Here is a 22548-nt window from a genome sequence, read left to right as displayed (position 1 = left end):
GGTGGAGGGGTATATATAGCCTCCACACAAAATCTAACCATTACACACAACTTGCCAAACTCAGTGGGAACGAATTGAGAAACTCGGTCAGACCGATTTAGCAAATAATGTGACCGTTACGATTTTCGATGGGACCGAAATGCAACTCGGTAGGACCGATATGGTTAGGGTTAGGGCATAACGTAATCTCGGTGAGACCGATTACACAAACTCGGTAGGACCGATTTTGGTAATTAGCTAACCAGATAGTTGGTCAGGCAAACTCGGTTGGACCGATTATCAAACTCGGTGGGACCGATTTTGATAATGAGTCAACCAGAAAGTTTGCATTGCAATCTCGGTAGTACCGATTTCTCAAACTCGGTAAGACCGATTTTGATAATGAACATACACAGAGATATTACAATCCCATCTCGGTGAGACCGAGATCCCTATCGGTGAGACCGATTTGCCTAGGGTTTGTGGCAGTGGCTAAGACATCAAACTCGGTGGCGCCGGATAGAAAGAATCAGTGGGGCCGAGTTTGACTTTAGGTTTAGGACATATGTGGATGTGAGAAAGTGGTTGAGGGTTTTTGGAGCATATCACTAAGCACATGAAGCAAGAGGCTCATTAAGCAACACCTCATCCCTCCTTGATAGTATTGGGTTTTCCTATAGACTCAATGTGATCTTGGATCACTGAAATGTAAAATGAAGTGTCTTGAGCTTGAAGCTTGAGCCAATCCTTTGTCCTTAGCATCTTGAAGGAGTTCCCACATCCTTTAGTCCATGCCACTCCATTGTTGAACTTATCTGAAACATACTAGATAAAAGTGTTAGTCCAACAAGAGATATGTTGACATTAATTACCAAAACCACCTAGGGAGCACTTGTGCTTTCATTGGTATTATGAGTTTATGTGTTTTGATGTACCTAAGGTAGTTCAGAGTTCCGGATGTGATCACGGACATGACGAGGAGTCTCAAAATGTTCGAGACATAAAGATTGATATATTGGACGACTATGTTTGGACATCGGAATGGTTCCGGATGAGTTCGGGCATTTACCGGAGTACCGGGGGGGGGGGGGGGGTTACCGGAACCCCCAGGGGAGTGTATGGGCCTTATTGGGCTTTAGTGGGAGAGAGGAGGAGGCGGCCAGGTGGGCCTTATTTGGTGCCCCCCCCCTTTTCCTTCCCTCTCTCCCCCCTTGCTTCCTCTCCTACTCCAACTTGGGAAGGGGGAATCCTACTCCCGCTGGGAGTAGGACTCCCCCCTTGGGCGCGCCATAGAGGGCCGGTGAGGGAGTCCTGGATTAGGGGGGTATCCGGACAGCCGGGCTATATACATCGTCCGGACTATTGAAGCGTGAAGATACAAGACTCAAGACTTCGGCCCGTGTCCGGATGGGACTCTCCTTTGCGTGGAAGACAAGCTTGGTGATCCGGATATTATATTTCCTTCCTTGTAACTGACTCCATATAAACCCTAGCCCTCTCCCGTGTCTATATAAACCGGAGAGGATGGTCCTTAGAAGGCCGATCACAATTACAATCACACCATCATAGGCTAGCTCTTAGGGTTTAGCCTCTACGATCTCGTGGTAGATCTACTCTTGTACTACTCATATCTTCAATATTAATCAAGCAGGAAGTAGGGTTTTACCTCCATCGAGAGGGCCCGAACCTAGGTAAACATTGTGTCCCTTGCTTCCTGGTACCATCAGCTTAAGACGCACAGATCGGGACCCCCTACCCGAGATTCGCCGGTTTTGACACCGACATTGGTGCTTTCATTGAGAGTTCCTCTGTGTCGTCGCTTCAAGGCTTGATGGCATCTTCAATTGCCAACAACACGGTCCAGGGCGAGACTTTTCTCCCCGGACAGATCTTTGTGTTCGGCGGCTTCACACTGCGGGTCAATTCGCTTGGTCATCTGGAGCAGATCGACAACTACGCCCCTGGCCACCAGATCAGGTTCGAAAACTTGAACTACACGGTGGACATTCGCGGGGACTTGATCTTCGACGGATTCGGGCATGTGCCAGGAGCGTCGGACAGGCACGACGAGCACGTCTTAGCCCTGCTGTCGGACAGTGCTCAGGACATCATCCCTACAGCAGCCCCGGATCTAAATCCGGAGTAGGTTGCGTTGCCCAAGGACGGAGGGGTGGACCCCGCCCCGCAGGCCGCACGCTCATCGGCAGTGGAGCCGAACACAGGTCGCATCTTTGTGGAGGCCTGTATCCCCGGGCCCCAGGACTCGTATCCGGTCGTTGGTCCCAGTCCGCACACTCTCGAGCCAGCCAAGCCAGGTTGGGCTCCGGTAATGGAGTTTACTGCTGCGTACATCTTTCAGCACTCGCCCTTTGGCGACATGCTGAACTCATTAAAGTCTCTCTCTTTGTCAGGAGGCTCTGGGCCGAACTATGTCCGGCTTGAGTGTGAAGCAGGCGACGAAGAAATTCGCTGCCCACCCACCACTCACTTCATTGCCACGATCGATGATTTAACCGACGTGCTTGACTTCGACTTCGAAGACATCGACGGTATGGACGATGATGCAGGAGACGTACAGGACCCACCGCTCACAGGGCGATGGACAACCACCTCTTCATATGATATATATATGGTGGACACTCCGAAAGAAACTAACGGCGATGAGGCAACAGAGGATAACCCCTCCAAGAAAAAAGCAAAGCATGGCCATCGCCAGCGCCGCTCCAAGCCCCGCCAAGGCAATACCGGTACCAGAGACAAAAATGATCCGGACGGTGCCGACGATGAATACAACCCCGAACAGCGTGCCTTCGAGCAGGCCGAGCAGGAAGATGGGTAGGACAGCCTAGATGAACAGGCGATGGACGGGTATCCGGAGGAGGATAACTACATGCCTTCCTCCGAAGATGAGATTAGCCTCGGCGACGACGAGTTCGGCGTGCCCGAGGACCCCGCGGAGCAGGAGCGCTTCAAGCGCCGGCTTATTGCCACTGCAAGAAGCCTGAAGAAGAAGCAGCAGCAGCTTCAAGCTGATCAAGACCTACTCACAGATAGATGGACAGAAGTCCTGGCAGCCGAGAATATGGACTCGAGCGCCACACAGCTGACCGGCCGCCTCGAGGTCAGGATAAAACAGCACATCAGCCCGAATACCAGCCCGCACCCCCGCGCCAGTTTACTACGGCCCGGGGCAATACTCAGGACCTGCGCGATAAACTGGATAATGCCACGGGACAACCAAGATCGATCTACAGATCACGGGGGCGCGTTGCAACACATGACGATGACCGTCATACCGGATACACTAACAGCAAATCCTGCCACACCGAATATAACCAGTCAGACACAGCCGGACTGCGTCGCGACATAGCCCGGCATAGAGGCGCCACACACCCCCTCTGCTTCATCGATGAAGTGATGGATCATGAATTCCCAGAAGGGTTCCAACTCGTAAACATCGAATCATACGATGGCACAATAGACCCCGCGGTACGGATTGAAGATTTCCTTCTCCACATTCACATGGCCCGCGGAGACGATCTACATGCCATCAAGTATCTTCCCTTTAATCTCAAAGAACCCGCCCGGCACTGGCTAAACAGCCTGCCCGCAAATTCCATTGGTAGTTGGGAAAACCTGGAAGACGCAGTTCTTGACAACTTCCAAGGCACATATGTGCGACCTCTAGATGTCGATGACTTGAGCCACATTACTCAACAGCCCGGAGAATCAGCCAGGAAATTCTGGACTCGGTTTCTAACTAAAAAGAACCAAATAGTCGACTGTCCGGACGTCGAAGCCCTGGCGGCCTTCAAGCATAATATCCGTGATGTGTGGCTCGCCCGACACCTCGGCTAGGAGAAACCCAAGTCTATGGCAGCTCTCACGACACTAATGACCCACTTTTGCACGGGAGGGACAGTTGGTTGGCTCGCAGCAGCACTACACCACATTCTGGCACATCAGATGTCCGTGACAATAACGGCAAGCTACGACACAACAGACACAAGCGACAGAACAACAGTGACAACACCGAAGACACGGCGGTCAATGCCGGATTCAGCAGATCTAAATACGGTCAGCGGAAGAAGCCATTCAAAAGAAACAATCAGGGACCGTCCAGTCTAGACCGTATACTGGAGCGCTCGTGCCAAATTCATGGCACCCCGGACAAGCCAGCCAACCACACCAATAGAGACTGGTGGGTATTTAAACATACCGGCAAAATAAACGCTGAAAACAGGGACAAGGGGCTGCACAGCGACGATGACGAGGAGCCCCGGCGTCCGAACATGGGGGGACAGAAGAAATCCCCCCAGGTGAAAACGGTCAACATGATCTACGCCACCCACATCCCCAAGCGGGAACGGAAGCGAGCACTACGGGACGTCTATGCGATGGAGCGAGTCATCCCCAAATTCAACCCATGGTCAGCTTGTCCGATCACCTTCGATCGTAGGGATCATCCTACTAGCATCCGTCATGGCAGCTCGGCCGCATTGGTCTTAGACCCAATCATCAGCGGATTCCATCTCACGCGAGTCCTTATGGACGGCGGCAGCAGTCTAAACCTGCTTTACCACGACACAGTGTGCAAAATGGGCATCGATCCTTCAAGGATTAAGCCCACCAAAACCACCTTTAAAGGTGTAATTCCTGGAGTAGAGGCCCGTTGTACGGGCTCTATAACATTGGAAGTGGTCTTCGGATCTCCGGATAACTTCCGAAGCGAAGAGCTAATCTTCGATATCGTCCCTTTCTGTAGTGGTTACCATGCACTGCTCAGACGAACCGTATTTGCTAGATTCAATGCGGTACCACACTATGCATACCTCAAGCTCAAGATGCCAGGCCCGCGTGGGGTCATAACAGTCAACGGAAATATGGACCGCTCTCTCCGTACAGAAGAGCACACTGCAGCCCTTGCGGCAGAAGTACAATGCGGCCTCCTCCGACAAACCACCAATCCGGCAATGACAACCTCAAGCTCTGTCAAGCGAGGGCGGAACACCCCGCAACAGGATCAGCAGGCATGCTAAGAGCATGACTAGCAGTCCGGCCTCCGCTCAAATCCCATCAAAGCAGCATTCGTGCCACGCGTACACAATTACGCACTAAAAATACCATGGGCACAGGCGGAGGCGTAGCAGTGGCTCAGTCAACAGTATGGTATGGCTTCGTAACCTTTCCTTTTACCCTTAAGGATAGTACTTTAGTGCAGCTTCTCCAGAAGAGCCGGATTGTCGGACTTACATAGGAGAGAAAACCAAGGAAGCAACAGGCTTTGCGCCACAGAAGGAAATACCCAGGTGGACTCTATTTATGATTGTTATACCTGCTTTATCTATCTGTATGTAGCCTGCCTATGGATAGGATATGTCAAATAATCCTATTTATCTCCGCTTAATGCATTCATTGTAAACATACGCCTAAACGTGTTATTCATCAATGGGAGATCATATACAACGTCAGCTTATTATTCTTATTTGAGAATTTTTCTTAAAAATGTCTATTTGATTTTGCATCCGTACACTTTGGTACGTTCGGTTTGCCAGGGGCTTCTTATGGCGCCCCATAATACGGTAAGACAAGTCCGAACACTTTCAACAGTGCGGCACCCCGAACTCATAGCATTATATGCATCAGCTCTGAATCATGTCTTGGGTCTACAGTTGGGATAGCCCGGCTCCCTTGTTTTGGTGCCTTACGTTCCGTTATATCGGCTAAGGTAGCACAGGGAGAACTACTGCGATTGTGCTCTGGTTCTTCTGGACGAGCACCTCAGTAGAGAAAGCCGAAAACTGACCGACATGATGTGGCGAGAGCTGGTCGCTATTCGAGAGGTCTTAAAATCCTTAAAGATTTTTCTGCTTTAGGCAATAATTCGGCTTCGTCCGATCTAGGCGTATATAGCACCCCAATTTGGCCTTCCGGATTCTAGGGGCTTTGCCGAAATTTAAAATTGTAGACTTCTATGGCTAAGTGATGGTTATAAAGCCGCATAGTCCGATTTCCTTGTTCGCTGCACTGGACACCTCCTTAAGGGACCAAACATTTGGATAAAGAGTGTCCGGGTTTTCCACGAACACCCCAGTACTAGTTACATGGGGGTGGAAGCCGACGACTGGCCTACTTTCAGATTTTGATAAACTGCCGCACAGAAGGTAATATTTTAAATAACAACAGCGCTACATAGTGTAAGTAACTTCGTCTTTAAATTACAAACATGACAGAGGTGAATTCATTGAAAAATCATGTCCTTGGTACATTCATCGGCCACAAGGCAAGCACCCTTCATTACGCCATCATAATACTTCTCGGGAACGTGATGCGGCTTGCCCTCTGGCGGCCCATCCTTCACCAGCTTCTCCGCATCCAGCTTGCCCCAATGCACCTTCGCACGGGCAAGGGCCCGGCGGGCACCCTCAATGCAAACGGATCGCTTGATGACTTCCAGTCGCGGATAGGCATTCACCATCCGCTTGATCAGGCCGAAGTAGCTGGTGGGCAGGGGCTCACCAGGCCATATCCGGACTATGAAATCCTTCATAGCCACTTCGACCGCCTTGTGGAGTTCGACCAACTGCTTTAGTTGGTCACTCAGAGGCGTTGAATGTTCAGCCCCAGCATACTGGGACCAGAACAGCTTCTCCGTTGAGTTCCCCTTCTGGGCATGGTAGAACTCTGCGGCATCTGATATGCTGCATGGCAGATCTGCGAATGCCCCGGGAGAGCTCCGGACTCAGGTAAGTAAAAGAAACGCCTCCTCCACATGTTTGCTTTGCATAAAGAATTTCTTACCCGCCGTTATCTTTTTGGCCTCCTGGATTTCCTGTTGTGCCCTCTCGGCTTCATCCTTGGCGTCTTTTATACTTGTAAGGGCCTTCGCAAGCTCGGCCTCTTTTGCTTTAAGGTCATGCTCCATGGACTCGAACTTCTTGCCGAGCTCCTGGAGCTCTTCTTGTACTTCGCCCACTCGGGCTTCTTGCTTGTTGCACTCCTTGCGTTCCAAGGCCACCTTGTGCTCGGCCTTGGAAAGCACTTTCTTAAGAGACGCCACTTTGGTGGTGGCCTCTGTTACCAAATCACGATGCTTCGTCGTTAGAATAACCAATTTTTTCTATACTTTACTATATGAGAGAAGGGAATCATTCACCTTTGCTCTCCTCGAGCTGCCTCCTCGTGAGGTCAAGCTCTCCCTGCGCTCGCTCCAAGTCCTGCTTTAGGCCAGCGATTTCGGCCGTACGGGCAGCGGCGGCCAGCAGCACAGCCTGCTTATTCAAATTCAAACTTATTGTTAAACTCCTGCGGATTATAATTGACCCTCCGTTTGGTTTTTCCTTCCGAACACCAAATAGAGTATCAGGGGCTACTACCTATCGGGTGGTAATTTCACACATTTTCACTATTTACCTCAAAGCCTGTTAGGGGGCTGGTGCAGGCTTCGGTTAGTCCGCTCTTGGCAGACGAAACCTTCTGAATCACCGCACTCATGAGAGTACGGTGCTCTTCATCTATGGAAGCGCTTCCAGTAGACAATCCGGAGCCTCGGGCGCAAGGGAAGTCCTCGATATAGATGGCCCTCCCTCCCTAACGAGGGGCTGCCCGCCTGAATCCGGAACCACTGAAGGCTCCGAGACAGTGTTCGGCTGAGAGTCCAGCTTACCTCGGCTCTCATCAACATGGTTCACGGGGATCTTGAACCCCACGTGTCCGACGATTGGAATGCCGCCTTGGGGCGCCTCCAGATCCACCTCCCCCCGCTCGGGGAGCCTTTGGGACAACACCTCCGTGTCATCCGCAAGCCGGGGAGAAGTGGCCGTCAGGAGTGAGTTCATTGCTGACTCACTCAAGGACCCGTTCGAAGACGACACCTCGGGATGGGCCCTAGCCGGACTGCATACAAGTTAGGCATTATAACAAAACTATAAAGCAAAATTACGATGGAGTGCGGATACTTACGATCACACTAGGGGCTTCTTCCTGGGCAGCCACCCTTCCTCGCTATCGGCGGCGGTGGTGGAGTAGTCCGGAAGGGACACCTTTCCCTTCTTGGACGTCCCAGTCTCTCCCACCGGGGCGGCCTTCCTCTCCCCCCCCCAATATGGGGAGGTAGAGTTTCTTCTTGTTCCTCCCCGCCTCCGCGGGAGGAATCTGCCTCGTCGTCATCGCACGACAAGGGTATGACGGCCTTGCGCCGGGGGCCTCTCCTGGTCCCCTGGTCCGCCGTCTCAGGCCCCCCATCCTTTCCGGAGGGGGCGGGCTCCTCTTCCTCTCCTTCTTCCCCTTCGGGGGAGGAGTCTTCCTCGTCCTCTTCGGATGAGGCTTTTGGCGCAGCCTTACACCGGAGACCCTTTCGGGTCCCTGGGGCCTTCTTATCGGCCTTCTTCTCCGGCCCCTTGTAGGGCACCGGGACCAGCATCTTCGTCAGGAGATCAGTAGCTGGGCTTTCCGGCAGAAGAGCCGGACAGTCTATCTGCTCCGCTGTCTCCACATAATCCTGAACAAATATACACAATTACTTAAGGCTTCCCCTTGAATATATTCGGAAGAACCAGACCCGGTGGCAGCCTGGGAACTCACCTGAATAGGATGCTGCGCGGCGTGGAGCCCACGGTCCTCGGATATGAGAGGAGGTACTTCGGAGGCCTTGAAAAACACCTTCCACACGTTTTTGTGCTTCATGTCGTAGAGCCTCTGGAGCGTCTGGTGTTCGGCTGAAACGAACTCCCATAGATTAAATGCCCGCCTTTGGCACGACAGAATGCGGTGAACGAGCATGACCTGGATCACGTTGACAAGCTTGATGTTCTTGTCCTTCATGCCCTTGATGCAGTTTATGAGTACGGCCAGCTCTGTAGATTCGCCCTATAACAGGCCCTTCTGTTCCCAGGAGGTGAGCCGCATAGGGGTTCCGGATCGAAATTCGGGGGCCACTGCCCAGTCGGTGTCGCGCGGCTCGGTGATGTAGAACCACCCCGACTGCCACCCCTTCACGGTTTCCGCAAAGGAGCCGTCAAGCCAGGTGACGTTGGGAATTTTGCCCACCATGGCTCCTCCGCACTCTGCTTGCTGACCGCTCACGATCTTCGGCTTCATGCAGAAGGTTGGTAGCCAGAAGCCTAAATGAGGCTTGATGCGGAGGAAAGCCTCGCATACAACGATGAACACCGAGATGTTGAGGACGAAGTTCGGGGCTAGATCATGGAAATCTAGCCCGTAGTAGAACATGAGCCCACGGACGAAGGGGTGGAGTGGAAACCCCAGTCCACGGACGAAGTGGGCAAGAAACACGACCCTCTCGTGGGGTCCTGGAGTTGGAATGACCTGCCTGCCGTCTGGTAGCCGGTGCGCTATGTCTGCGGCCAAGTATCCGGTCGCCCGAAGACTTGCGATAATCTTCTCCTTCACAGTGGATGCCACCCATTTGCCTCCTGCTCCGGACATGTTTAGTGGTGCGGAGAAGACTCGGACTAGGGCGCTGGAGCTCGAGGGGGAAAGAGTGGGCAGTGGAAGAAGAAGGCGTGGGTAAGAATGGGGAACTCTTATCCCTTTATAGAGGCGACGAAAGCGGTGCACCTCCCCACTAGCCTGTTGAGAATCGCTTACTTCCCAAGCGCCATGATTGATGGCACGGGGGATTACCCATACCCGTATTGATGAGAATCCCGTGATAAGGGACACGATCTCTGCTTTGACAAGACGTGTCAAGGAAACCGCCTCGCGATACGCGTTGTGGCTGGTTGCGGAAAAACGGTTCGAATAATGACCCGACCGTAAGGACATGTCACGTCGTTTAAAAAGTTGTTAGTTGAAGTATCTTTCTCTCTACGGAGGTATGTGAAGATCATTTTGCAGATCCGGACACGGCCTACGTGTTCAATAATAACCTTGGAGTATTCGGAAGGAGGAACCCGCCTTGCAATGCCGAAGACAAAACCGCGCGCCGGACTCATCGTCATTGAAGCCTGGTTCATGGGCTACTGAGGGAGTCCTGGATTAGGGGGTATCCGGACAGCCGGACTGTATACATCGTCTGGACTATTGAAGCGTGAAGATACAAGACTCAAGACTTCGGCTCGTGTCCGGATGGGACTCTCCTTTGCAAGGAAGACAAGCTTGGTGATCCGGATATTATATTTCCTTCCTTGTAACCGACTCCATGTAAACCCTAGCCCTCTCCGGTGTCTATATAAACCGGAGAGGATGGTCCTTAGAAGGCCGATCACAATTACAATCGCACCATCATAGGCTAGCTCTTAGGGTTTAGCCTCTACGATCTCGTGGTAGATCTACTCTTGTACTACTCATATCTTCAATATTAATCAAGCAGGAAGTAGGGTTTTACCTCCATCGAGAGGGCCCGAACCTAGGTAAACATTGTGTCCCTTGCTTCCTGTTACCATCAGCTTAAGACGCACAGATCGGGACCCCCTACCCGAGATCCGCCGGTTTTGACACTGACAACCGGCCCTCCCCCTCCTCCACTCCTTTATATACGAGGGAGGGGGCACCCCTTAGACACACAAATTGACAATTGTTTAGCCGTGTGCGGTGCCCCCCCTCCACAGTTACACACCTCGGTCATATCATCGTAGTGCTTAGGCGAAGCCCTGCGCGGGTAACTTCATCATCACCGTCATGACACCGTCGTGCTGACGAAACTCTCCCTCGGCCTCAACTGGATCAAGAGTATGAGGGGCATCTCCCAGCTTAACATGTGCTGAATGCGGAGGTGCCGTACGTTCGGTGCTTGGATCGGTTGGATCGCGAAGACGTTCGACTACATCAATCGCGTTAACTAAACACTTCCGCTTTCAGTCTACGAGGGTACGTGGACACACTCTCCCGTCTCGTTGCTATGCAAGACATAGATAGATCTTGCGTGATCGTAGGATTTTTTTTGAAATTATCGCGATCCCAACAGTGGCATCCGAGCCAGGTCTATGCGTAGATGTTATATGCACGAGTAGAACACAAAGAGTTGTGGGCGATAATAATCATACTGCTTACCAGCATGTCATACTTTGATTCGGCGGTATTGTTGGATGAAGCGGCTCAGACCGACATTATGTGTATGCTTACGCGAGACTGGTTCTACCGACGTGCTTTGCACATAGGTGGCTGGTGAGTGTCTGTTTCTCCAACTTTAGTTGAATCAAGTGTGGCTACGCCCGGTCCGTGTTAAAGGTTAAAACAACACAATTGACGAAAAAGCGTTGTGGTTTTGATGTGCAAGTAAGAACGATTCTTGCTAGAAGCCCGTAGCAGCCACGTAAAACTTGCAACAACAAAGTAGATGACGTCTAACTTGTTTTTGCAGGGCTTGCTGTGATGTGATATGGTCAAGCATGATGTGATATAAATTGTTGTATGAGATGATCATGTTTTGTAACAAAGTTATCGGCAACTGGCAGGAACCATATGGTTGTCGCTTTATTGTATGCAACGCAATCGCCATGTAATTGTTTTACTTTATCACTAAGCGGTAGCGATAGTCGTAGTAATAATAGGTGGCGAGACGACAACGATGCTATGATGGAGATCAAGGTGTCACGCCGGTGACGTTGGAGATCATGATGATGCTTCGGTGATGGAGATCACGAGCACAAGATGATGATGGCCATATCATGTCACATAGTTTGATTGCATGTGATGTTTATCCTTTATGCATCCTATTTTGCTTAGAATGTCAGTAGCATTATAAGATGACCCCTTACTAAATTTGAAGGTAAAAGTGTTCTCCCTGAGTATGCACCGTTGCTACAGTTCGTCGTGCCGAGACACCATGTGATGATCGAGTGTGATAAGCTCTATGTTCACATACAACGGGTGCAAGTCAGTTTTGCACACGCGGAATACTCGGGTTAAACTTGACGAGCCTAACAAATGCAGATATGGCCTCGGAACACTGAGACCGAAAGGTCGAGAGCATATAGTAGATATGATCAACATAGTGATGTTCACCATTGAAAACTACTCCATCTCACATGATGATCGGACATGGTTTAGTTGATACGGGTCATGTGATCACTTAGATGATTAGAGGGATGTCTATCTAAGTGGGAGTTCTTAAGTAATATGATTAGTTGAACTTTAATTTATCATGAACTTAGTACCTGATAGTATTTTGCATGTCTATGTTGTTGTGGATCAATGGCCCGTGCTACCGTTCCATTGAATTTTAATGCGTTCCTAGAGAAAGCTAAGTTGAAAGATGATGGCACCAACTACACGGACTGGGTCCGTAACTTGAGGATTATCCTCATTGCTGCATAGAAGAATTACATCCTGGAAGCACCGTTAGGTGCCAGGCCTGCTGTAGATGCTACTAATGACATTAAGAACGTCTGGCAGAGCAAAGCTGATGACTACTTGATAGTTCAGTGTGCCATGCTTTACGGCTTAGAATCAGGACTTCAAAGATGTTTTGAACGTCATGGAGCATATGGGATGTTCCAAGAGTTGAAGTTAATATTTCAAGCAAATGCCCGAGTTGAGAGATATGGAGTCTCCAACAAGTTCTACAGCTGCGAAATGGAGGAGAATAGTTCTGTCAGTGAACACATACTGAAAATGTCTTTGTAAAATAATCACTTGACTCAGCTGGGAGTTGATCTTCCAGTTGATTGTGTCATTGACAGAGTTCTTCAATCACTGCCACCAAGCTATAAAGGCTTCATGATGAACTATAATATGCAAGGGATGAACAAGACTATTCCTGAGCTCTTCGCGATGCTAAAAGCCGCGGAGGTAGAAATAAAAAAGGAGCATCAAGTGTTGATGGTCAATAAGACCACTAGTTTCAAGAAAAAGGGCAAAGGGAAGAAGGGGAACTTCAAGAAGAACGGCAAAAAGGTTGCTGCTCAAGAGAAGAAACCCAAGTCTGGACCTAAGCCTGAAACTGAGTGCTTCTACTGCAAAGGGACTGGTCACTGGAAGCGGAACTGCCCCAAGTATTTGGCGGATAAGAAGGATGGCAAAGTGAAAGGTATATTTGATATACATATTATTGATGTGTACTTAACTAATGCTCGCAGTATCGACTGGGTATTTGATACTGGTTCTGTTACTCATACTTGTAACTCGAAACAGGGCCTACGGATTAAGTAAAGATTGGCTAAGGACGAGGTGACGATGCATGTGGGAAATGGTTCCAAAGTCGACATGATCGCGGTCGGCACGCTACCTCTACATCTACCATCGGGATTAGTTTTAGACATGAATAATTGTTATTTGGTGCCAGCGTTGAGCATGAACATTATATCTGGATCTTGTTTAATGTGAGATGGTTATTCATTTAAATCAGAGAATAATGGTTGTTCTATTTACATGAGTAATATCTTTTATGGTCATGCACCCCTGCTGAGTGGTCTATTTTTGTTGAATCTTGATAGTAGTGATACACATATTCATAGTGTTGAAGCCAAAAGATTGAAGTTTAATAATGACAATGCAACTTATTTGTGGCACTGTCGTTTGGGTCATATCAGTGTAAAGAGCATGAAGAAACTCTATGCTGATGGACTTTTGGAATCACTTGATTATGAATCACTTGGTGCTTGCAAACCGTGCCTTATGGGCAAGATGACTAAAACTCCATTCTCCGGAACAATGGAACGAGCTACTAACTTGTTGGAAATAATATGTACCGATGTATGCAGTCCAATGAGTATTGATGCTCATGGTGGGTATCGTTATTTTCTTACCTTCACAGATGATTTGAGAAGATATGGTTATATCTACTTAATGAAGCATAAGTCTGAAACATTTGAAAAGTTCAAAGAATTTCAGATGAAGTGGAAAATCATCATAACAAGAAAATAAAGTTTCTACGATGTGATCTTGGAGGATAATATTTGAGTTACGAGTTTGGTCTTCATTTGAAATAACATGGGATAGTTTCACAATTAACGCCATCTGGAACACCGCGGCGAAATGGTGTGTCCGAATGTCGTAACCATACCTTATTAGATATGGTGCGATCTATGATGTCTCTTACTGATTTACCACTATCATTTTGGGGTTATGCTTTAGAGACGGCTGCATTCACTTTAAATAGGGCACCATCGAAATCTGTTGAGACGACGCCTTATGAACTGTGGTTTGGCAAGAAACCAAAGTTGTCCTTTCTTAAAATTTGGGGCTGCGATGCTTATGTGAAAAATCTTCAACCTGATAAGCTCAACCCAAATCAGAGAAGTGTGTTTCATAGGATACCCAAAGGAAACTGTTGGGCACACCTTCTATCACAGATCCGAAGGCAAAATCTTTTTGCTAAGAATGAATCCTTTCTAGATTAGGAGTTTCTCTCGAAAGAAGTGAGTGGGAGGAAAGTAGAACTTGATGAGGTAACTGTACCTTCTCCCTTATTGGAAAGTAGTTCATCACAGAAATCAGTTCCCGTGATTCCTACACCAATTAGTGAGGAAGCTAATGATGATGATCATGAAACTTCAGATCAAGTTACTATCGAACCTCGTAGGTCTTCCAGAGTAAGATCTGCACCAGAGTGGTACGGTAATCCTATTCTGGAAGTCATGTTACTAGACCATGATGAACCGACGAACAATGAGGAAGCGATGATGAACCCAGATTCCGCGAAATGGCTAGCGGCCATGAAATCAAAGATTGGATCCATGTATGAGAACAAAGTGTGGACTTTGGTGGACTTTCCCGATGATCGGAAAGGCATAGAAAATAAATGGATCTTTAAGAAGAAGACCGACGCAGACGGTAATGTTACTGTTTACAAAGCTCTACTTGTTGCGAAAGGTTTTCGACAAGTTCAAGGAGTTGACTACGATGAGACTTTCTCACCCGTAGCGATGCTTAAGTCTGTCTGAATCACGTTAGCAATTGCTGCATTTTATGATTATGAAATTTGGCAAATGGATGTCAAAACTGCATTCCTGAATGGATTTCTGGAAGAAGAGTTGTATATGATGCAACCGGAAGGTTTTGTCGATCCAAAGGGTGCTAACAAAGTGTGCAAGCCCCAGCGATCCATTTATGGACTGGTGCAGCCTCTCGGAGTTGGAATAAACGTTTTGATAGTGTGATCACAGCATATGGTTTTATACAAACTTTTGGAGAAGCCTGTATTTACAAGAAAGTGAGTGTGAGCTCTGTAGCATTTCTAATCTTATATGTAGATGACATATTGTTGATTGGAAATGATATAGAATTTCTGGATAGCATAAAGGGATACCTGAATAAGAGTTTTTCTATGAAAGACATTGGAGAAGCTGCTTACATATTAGGCATAAGACGCGTAATTGGACTTTCACAAAGGACATACCTTGATAAAGTTTTGAAGAAGTTCAAAATGGATCAGTCAAAGAAAGGGTTCTTGCCTGTGTTACAAGGTGTGAACTTAAGTCAGACTCAAAGCCCGACCACCGCAGAAGATAGAGAGAAAATGAAAGTCATTCCCTATGCTTCAGGCATAGGTTCTATCATGTATGCAATGTTGTATACCAGACCAGATGTATGTCTTGCTATAAGTATAGCAGGGAGGTACCAAAGTAATCCCAGATTGGAGCACTGGACAGCGGTCAAGAACATCCTGAAATACCTGAAAAGGACTAAGGATATGTTTCTTGTTTATGGGGGTGAAAAAGATCTCATCGTAAACGGTACGTCGATGCAAGCTTTGACACTAATCCGGATGACTCTAAGTCACAAACTGGATACATATTTTTATTAAATGGAGGAGCTGTCAGTTGGTGCAGTTCCAAGCAGAGCGTCGTGGCGGGATCTACGTGTGAAGCGGAGTACATTGCTGCTTCGGAAGCAGCAAATGAAGGAGTTTGGATGAAGGAGTTCATATCTGATCTAGGTGTCATACCTAGTGCATCGGGTCCAATGAAAATCTTTTGTGACAATACTTGTGCAATTGCCTTGGCAAAGGAATCCAGATTTCACAAGAGAACCAAGCACATCAAGAGATGCTTCAATTCCATCCGTCATCAAGTGTCGGAAGGGGGCATAGAGATTTGCAAGATACACACGAATCTGAATGTTGCAGACCTATTGACTAAGCCTCTTCCACGAGCAAAACATGATCAGCACCAAAGCTCCATGGGTGTTAGAATCATTACTATGTAATCTAGACTATTGACTCTAGTGCAAGTGGGAGACTGAAGGAAATATGCCCTAGAGGCAATAATAAAGTTATTATTTATTTCCTTAATTCATGATAAACGTTTATCATTCATGCTAGAATTGTATTAACCCGAAACTTAGTACATATGTGAATACATAGACAAAACATATAGTCCCTAGTATGCCTCTACTTGACTAGCTCGTTAATCAAAGATGGTTATGCTTCCTAACCATAGACATGCGTTGTCATTTGATGAACGGGATCACATAATTAGGAGAATGATGTGATGGACATGACCCATCCGTTAGCTTAGCATTGTGATTGTGTTAGTTTCGTTGCTACTGCTTTCTTCATGACTTATACAAGTTCCTCAGACTATGAGATTATGCAACTCCCAAAAACCGGAGGAACACTTTGTGTGCTACCAAACGTCATAACGTAAATAGGTGATTATAAAGGTGCTCTACAGGTGTCTCCGAAGGTGTTTGTTGAGTTGGCATAGATCGAGATTAGGATTTGTCACTCCATTTTTCGGAGAGGTATCTACGGGCCCTCTTGGTAATACTCATCACTATAAGCCTTGCAAGCATTGTAACTAATGAGTTAGTTGCGGGATGAAGTATAACGGAACGAGTAAAGAGACTTGCCGGTAACGAGATTGAACTAGGTATTGAGATACCGACGATCGAATCTCGGGCAAGTAACATACCAATGACAAAGGGAACAACGTATGTTGTTATGCGGTTTGACCGATAAAGATCTTCGTAGAATATGTAGGAACCAATATGAGCATCCAGGTTCCGCTATTGCTTATTGACCGGAGACGTGTCTCGGTCATATCTACATAGTTCTTGAACCCGTAGGGTCCGCACGCTTAACATTCGATGACGATTGGTATTATGAGTTTATGTGTTTTGATGTATCGAAGGTAGTTCAGAGTTCTGGATGTGATCACGGACATGACGAGGAGTCTCGAAATGGTCGAGACATAATGATTGATATATTGGACAACTATGTTTGGACATCGGAATGGTTATGGATGAGTTCGGGCATTTACCGGAGTACCAGGGGGTTACCAGAACCCCTCCCCCTCCCCCCCCCCCCCGGGGAGTGTATGGGCCTTATTGGGCTTTAGTTGGAGAGAGGAGGAGGTGGCTAGGTGGAGCCCCCCCCAAGCCCAATCCAAATTGGGTGGGTGGGGAGGGGCGGCCCCCCCTTTTCCTTCCCTCTCTCTCCCCCGTCCTTCTGCTCCTACTCCAACTTGGGAAGGGGGAATCCTACTCCCGCTGGGAGTAGGACTCCCTCCTTGGGTGCGCCATAGAGGGTCGTCCCTCCCCCTCCTCCACTCCTTTATATACAGGGGAGGGGGCACCCCTTAGACACACAAGTTGACAATTGTTTAGCCGTGTGCGGTGCCCCCCTCCACAGTTACACACCTCGGTCATATCGTCGTAGTGCTTAGGCGAAGCCCTGCGCCGGTAACTTCATCATCACCGTCACCACGCCGTCGTGCTGATGAAACTCTCCCTCGGCCTCAACTGGATCAAGAGTACGAGGGACGTCTCCGAGCTGAACGTGTGCTGAACGCGGAGGTGCCATACATTCGGTGCTAGGATCGGTAGGATCGCGAAGACGTCCGACTACATCAACCGCGTTAACTAAACGCTTCCGCTTTCGGTCTACGAGGGTACGTAGACACACTATCCCCTCTCGTTGCTATGCATCACATAGATAGATCTTGCGTGATCGTAGGATTTTTTTTGAAATTACCGCGATCCCAACAATAGTATATCATCGAAATAAATGAGCAAATAAATAGTTGAACCATTAACAAATTTCAAATAAACACAGTTGTTATAAGCAAACTTCTTAAAGCCTTGTGCATAAAGGTGTCAAATGTCTCATACCATTGTCTAGGGGATTGCTTCGATCCATAAATAGTTTTTTTACTTACACACAAGAGTTTCTTTTCCAGGAATAATAAAACCTTCAGGTTGTTCCATATAAATATCCACTTCTAATTCCCCGTGTAAGAAGCATTTTTCATTTTTACATCTAATTTTTGAAGCTCAAAATCATGTGTATCAATAATACTGAGTAAAGTGTGAATAGATCTATGTTTCATAACAGAGGAAAAGACTTCATTAAAATCAATGCCTGGAATATGGCTATAACATTTATCAACTACCCTTGCTTTAGATCTTGCTTATCATTAGGAGAAACATCTTATTTTCTTTTGAAAACACACTTGCAACGAATATGTTTTTCTCTCTTAGTAAGTTTATTACTAAATCCTAAGTGTCATTCTTTTTTAAATGATTTCATCTCATCATGCATAGCAGTCTCCACCTATTATTATCACTAGAAATAATAGCCTCAGGGTATGAAAAATGTTCAAGTTCTTCTTTCACGGGTAACACATAAGAAATAACATTTCACTCTTCAATCAACCTTTGGCGTGCATTAGTACCAATCCACCTAACTCTATCACTTGTAACACTCCAACTTGGTGGGAAATTAGGCTGATTTGGAGTGACATGTTAATTATCAACAACAGATCCATCATGTGCCTCAACATTTTTCTTATCAGATGTATCACCCGAGTCAACAACGTTCTCCACCTAAACAGTAGGTTGCTGCTCATTTTTAACAAGAACATTAGTGGGTGGAACTGTTGGGAATCGTAGTAAAAAACATTGTCCTAAGAAATTAAACCAAGATCACTATCTTTGCCATGTTTTAGAGACAATTCGTCAAACTGTTGCCATCTTGTCTACAAAGATGGCATTTTTTTTGAAATTTTTAGTACTAGCCCAAGCCAAATTTGACGTAAACTGTTATAAAAAAACATGGCAAGTTTGCCTTTTGCATCACGACATTTTTTTTGTGCAAATTTATTGTATTGACCATGGCAATTTTATTGTATTGACCACGACAAATTTACCGTGTTGACCTTGGAAATTTCAACTAGTGTTTTCTGTGGCAAGTTTGCATATTATTTAATTTCATAATTCATGCCAATTGTAAAAAAATAGTAATGTTCATGTGGCAAACGGAGAGCAATTATTTCTATTCATCCGATAATTTTATGAATCATGGCAAGTTCAAGAAACATATATTATGTTCACATGGCAAGCTGACAAAAATTTGTTACTAAAATATCTATCAACAGCAAGGCAAATTGGCAGTATAGAAATATGGCATGTTTTAATCTATTTCATGGTAAATTCTGTTTTTAGTGACATGGCAATGTTTTATATTTTGGATCATGGTAATTTTCTTGTTTGAATTTATGTTATGACAAAGAAAATATAGAGCATGGAAATTGTAATATTAAGATCAAGGCATATTTATTATTAATGTCATGGCATATTTATTATCTCATTCATGACAATTTTCTTGTTTGATTTTTTGTTATGACAAATAAAATATAGAGCATGGCAATTTTAATATTTGTATCATAGAATTTCATTTTAATATCATGCATTTTTATTGTCCATCAAAATTTCCCTTGATTTTTTCTATATTTTCAATTTTGAACCATTTTCATGATAAAAATAAAAACTTGTTGCCATGGAAACTAATTTTTTTTTGTCATTGCAACTAAAATTATATAACCACTGCATGTTAATATATATTATTATTATTAAAAATTTAGTGTATGCTAGCAATTTTATATACGTTGTTTCTTAGTTTATACGGAAATCTGCCATGTATGATTTTATTTCATGGCATTTAAGTTGAAATACTATTTTTTCATCTGGTAACTAGGAGTTTTGCTAAAGTTATATTTATTTATTTTGTGTTTTGGCCATATGTTATGTATGAAATCCGAGAGATGTTGTAGTTTATATATTTTCTTCTAAATTTTCATTATGTCAAATTATTTATTCGTTTTTTGGATGTACAATACCTGATCAATTTGAACATAAAGAAAATTTTATTGTGCACATCATGTCATTTTTTGTGTTGCTCAACTATTTAAAATAAGATCCAAATACGAATATTTGCAATTTGAACTTTTTGTAGGGGTTGCAGTTTGATAGCGCGTCAGCTGAAAATGGGCCTTTTTGGCCCAACTGTTGGCTTAGAGACGTAGTTTTAGCGGGATAACTCCAGAGCGCCAGTTATTGGCATTCAAAATAAAACAAGAAATATTTCACGGATAACTAAGGTAAATCGTGCCTATCCTCCGAAGCAGGCTTTCGGGAATTGCTAGGGACTAGAGAGGGCGCAGAAGCACAGAACCATGAAAGACATTTCCAAAAAAAAAAAAGTGTCATGAATCTAATATAAATCTTGATAGAATCTATGTTCATGCACAAAAGTAATCGAGGGTCAATATATTAAACCAATTCACGCGGTGTGTACATCTCTGTAATTTGCTAATAAAATACTGTACGATTAACAGAAAGTAGCTAATTTGTTCAGCACATAAAATTCGGAATGATGCTATAAATGACGTCAAGTAGCACTAACTTGCGGCTCTATGGTGTGATCCCTGTCTCTTAAAAAATGGAGGGAGAAAGAAATAAAATATATTTTTAAAATGAAAAAGGGGGGGGGGGGGGGGGGGGGAATCAGAAGTACTGTTCCAAGTTGAATTCGAAATTTGCGAGGAGGCTCTGCTCTTGGCAGGGCAGCGAGAAGTCATACTCCAGCAGCACGTCGTGCTGCCGCTCCATCTCCGCGAAGGCCGGCTCCGCCTTGACCCAGTGTAGCACCTCGCCATCGAGCACGCTTCCCGCCTCGCCATCGAGCATGCTGCCCACCTCACCGCTGTAGTTCCGGTTGCTGCTGTTGCTGGAGCTCTCCCCGTAGCCCAGGTTCTCCGGGACGTCCAGCACGCAGCTGTAGTCCGCGGCGCCGAACCCGGCGTCGTCGTCCGTGTCCTCCTTGCCGCTTCCGAACTGGCCGTACAGTGCCGCAGCGTTCGCCGCGCCGAGGCCGTCGGCGAACCCGGCGCCGTAGTCGACGCACACCGGGAACGGGTCGAACACGGACGGCTGCTTCGTAGCGAGGCTGCTGCCGGCCGCCGCGGCAAGGGGCTTATGGTCCTCTTTTTCCATGTCCGGCAATGCTGATGTGGCCGTGTCGGCGGCGGCCAAGGGCTTGTGCGTGGCGGGGTCGATGCCTTGCTGCCGGAGCTTCTTCTTGATGCAGCTGTTCCAGAAATTCTTGATCTCGTTGTCCGTCCGGCCCGGCAGGTGCGACGCGATCTGAGACCACCTGCACGCACACACGAGGCACGACACGACATGCATCAACATGTTGTCCCGCGTTCTCCCGCGTTCTCCGCAGTGCGAAAAGAATACGAACCGAATGCATTGCGCGGGCGGGCGGCCATACCTGTTGCCGAGGATCTGGTGGAGCGCGACGATGTGGTCCTCCTCCTGCTGCGAGAAGCATCCGCGCTTGAGGTCAGGGCGGAGGTAGTTGATCCACCGGAGGCGGCAGCTCTTGGCACAGCGGTTCAGCCCGGCCAGCCTCGGGACGGAGCTCCAGCAGCCGACCCCGTGCCGGATGATGTGGTTGTAGAGCTTCTCGTCCTCCTCGGGCGACCACAGCCCCTTGCGGAGCTTGGGCTGCCCCACGCCGCCGGACGATGGACGTTCCATTCTGTTGATTCCTCTCTGCAGCCGGCTACCTGGCCTCTTAGCTAGCTACGCCGACGACGACTCGACGAGCAAGGCAACGCGGATGGACGGAGGGAATGTCGATCGGTATGATCGATGGACGGTTGCTTCCTCCCGATGGATGGCTGCCTGGTGGGTATATATGGGGGAAGCGTGCGTGTGAAGAAGTGCAAGCTCACTCGGCGAGAGAGAGAGAGGACAGAGGAGTGAGTGAGCGAGGTGAGGCAGCGATCAAGTAGGTTCCAAGCAAGGCGAAGAGGCAATGGATTGGAGGTCAAGACACCTGCGGGATAAAATAGCACGCGCCGGTCGTGCGGAGGGGAGGGGGGCAGAGAGCCAGAGACATGCCCGGGCACTGTGTTAGGGAGAGAAGCGAGAAGGTACGTGTGTGTTTCTCTCTTATCATGGGGTTTGTTGGGGACGTGACTTTCCTTCACAAGAAGGGAGCCCTTCTTTCCTCTCCGAGAGCCCAGCTACTTGCTAGCTCGCCGGACACTGCTGATAAAGCGCGACACTGCTAATTAAGCACCCAACGGTAGCCCATTAATGCGGCCATGGACCTGCGTGTTCTGCAATTAAGAATCGCGTCACGGCAGTGCACTAATAATGCGTTTCGATTACGAAACAACTCGCATGATTTTTGCGCTGAGAAGGAGAGATCATTGCTCATCAGGTCATGCTCCAGCTAACTGATCGTCAAATAATCACCGGCCGATTTACCTCCACGATCGCGTCGCGGGAACCAGCGGCCCGCCTGCCCCTGCCGACCTTCACGTTCCATCTGGTACGCGTGCATGGGGGCCAAAGAACGTCCCGTCCACTGTG

General features: G+C 47.4%; 1 protein-coding gene across 1 annotated transcript; it reads right to left on the bottom strand.

Moving 5' to 3' along the window:
* Positions 1 to 20415: 20415 nt before the first annotated feature.
* LOC123143116 (myb-related protein Hv33) lies at positions 20416 to 22108 on the bottom strand. The gene is made up of 2 exons (XM_044561932.1): positions 21437 to 22108; positions 20416 to 21316 (listed from the first exon to the last, which is right to left on the bottom strand). The coding sequence occupies exons 1-2, from the start codon at positions 21703 to 21705 to the stop codon at positions 20668 to 20670; spliced, it is 918 nt and encodes a 305-aa protein (XP_044417867.1). The 5' UTR covers positions 21706 to 22108; the 3' UTR covers positions 20416 to 20667.
* Positions 22109 to 22548: the final 440 nt, after the last annotated feature.

This window comes from Triticum aestivum, chromosome 1B (genome assembly GCF_018294505.1).
Source record: "Triticum aestivum cultivar Chinese Spring chromosome 1B, IWGSC CS RefSeq v2.1, whole genome shotgun sequence".
Lineage (NCBI taxonomy): Eukaryota > Viridiplantae > Streptophyta > Magnoliopsida > Poales > Poaceae > Triticum > Triticum aestivum.
Note: the sequence above shows the minus strand (reverse complement) of the source record. Positions and strands in the feature narration are given on the sequence as shown.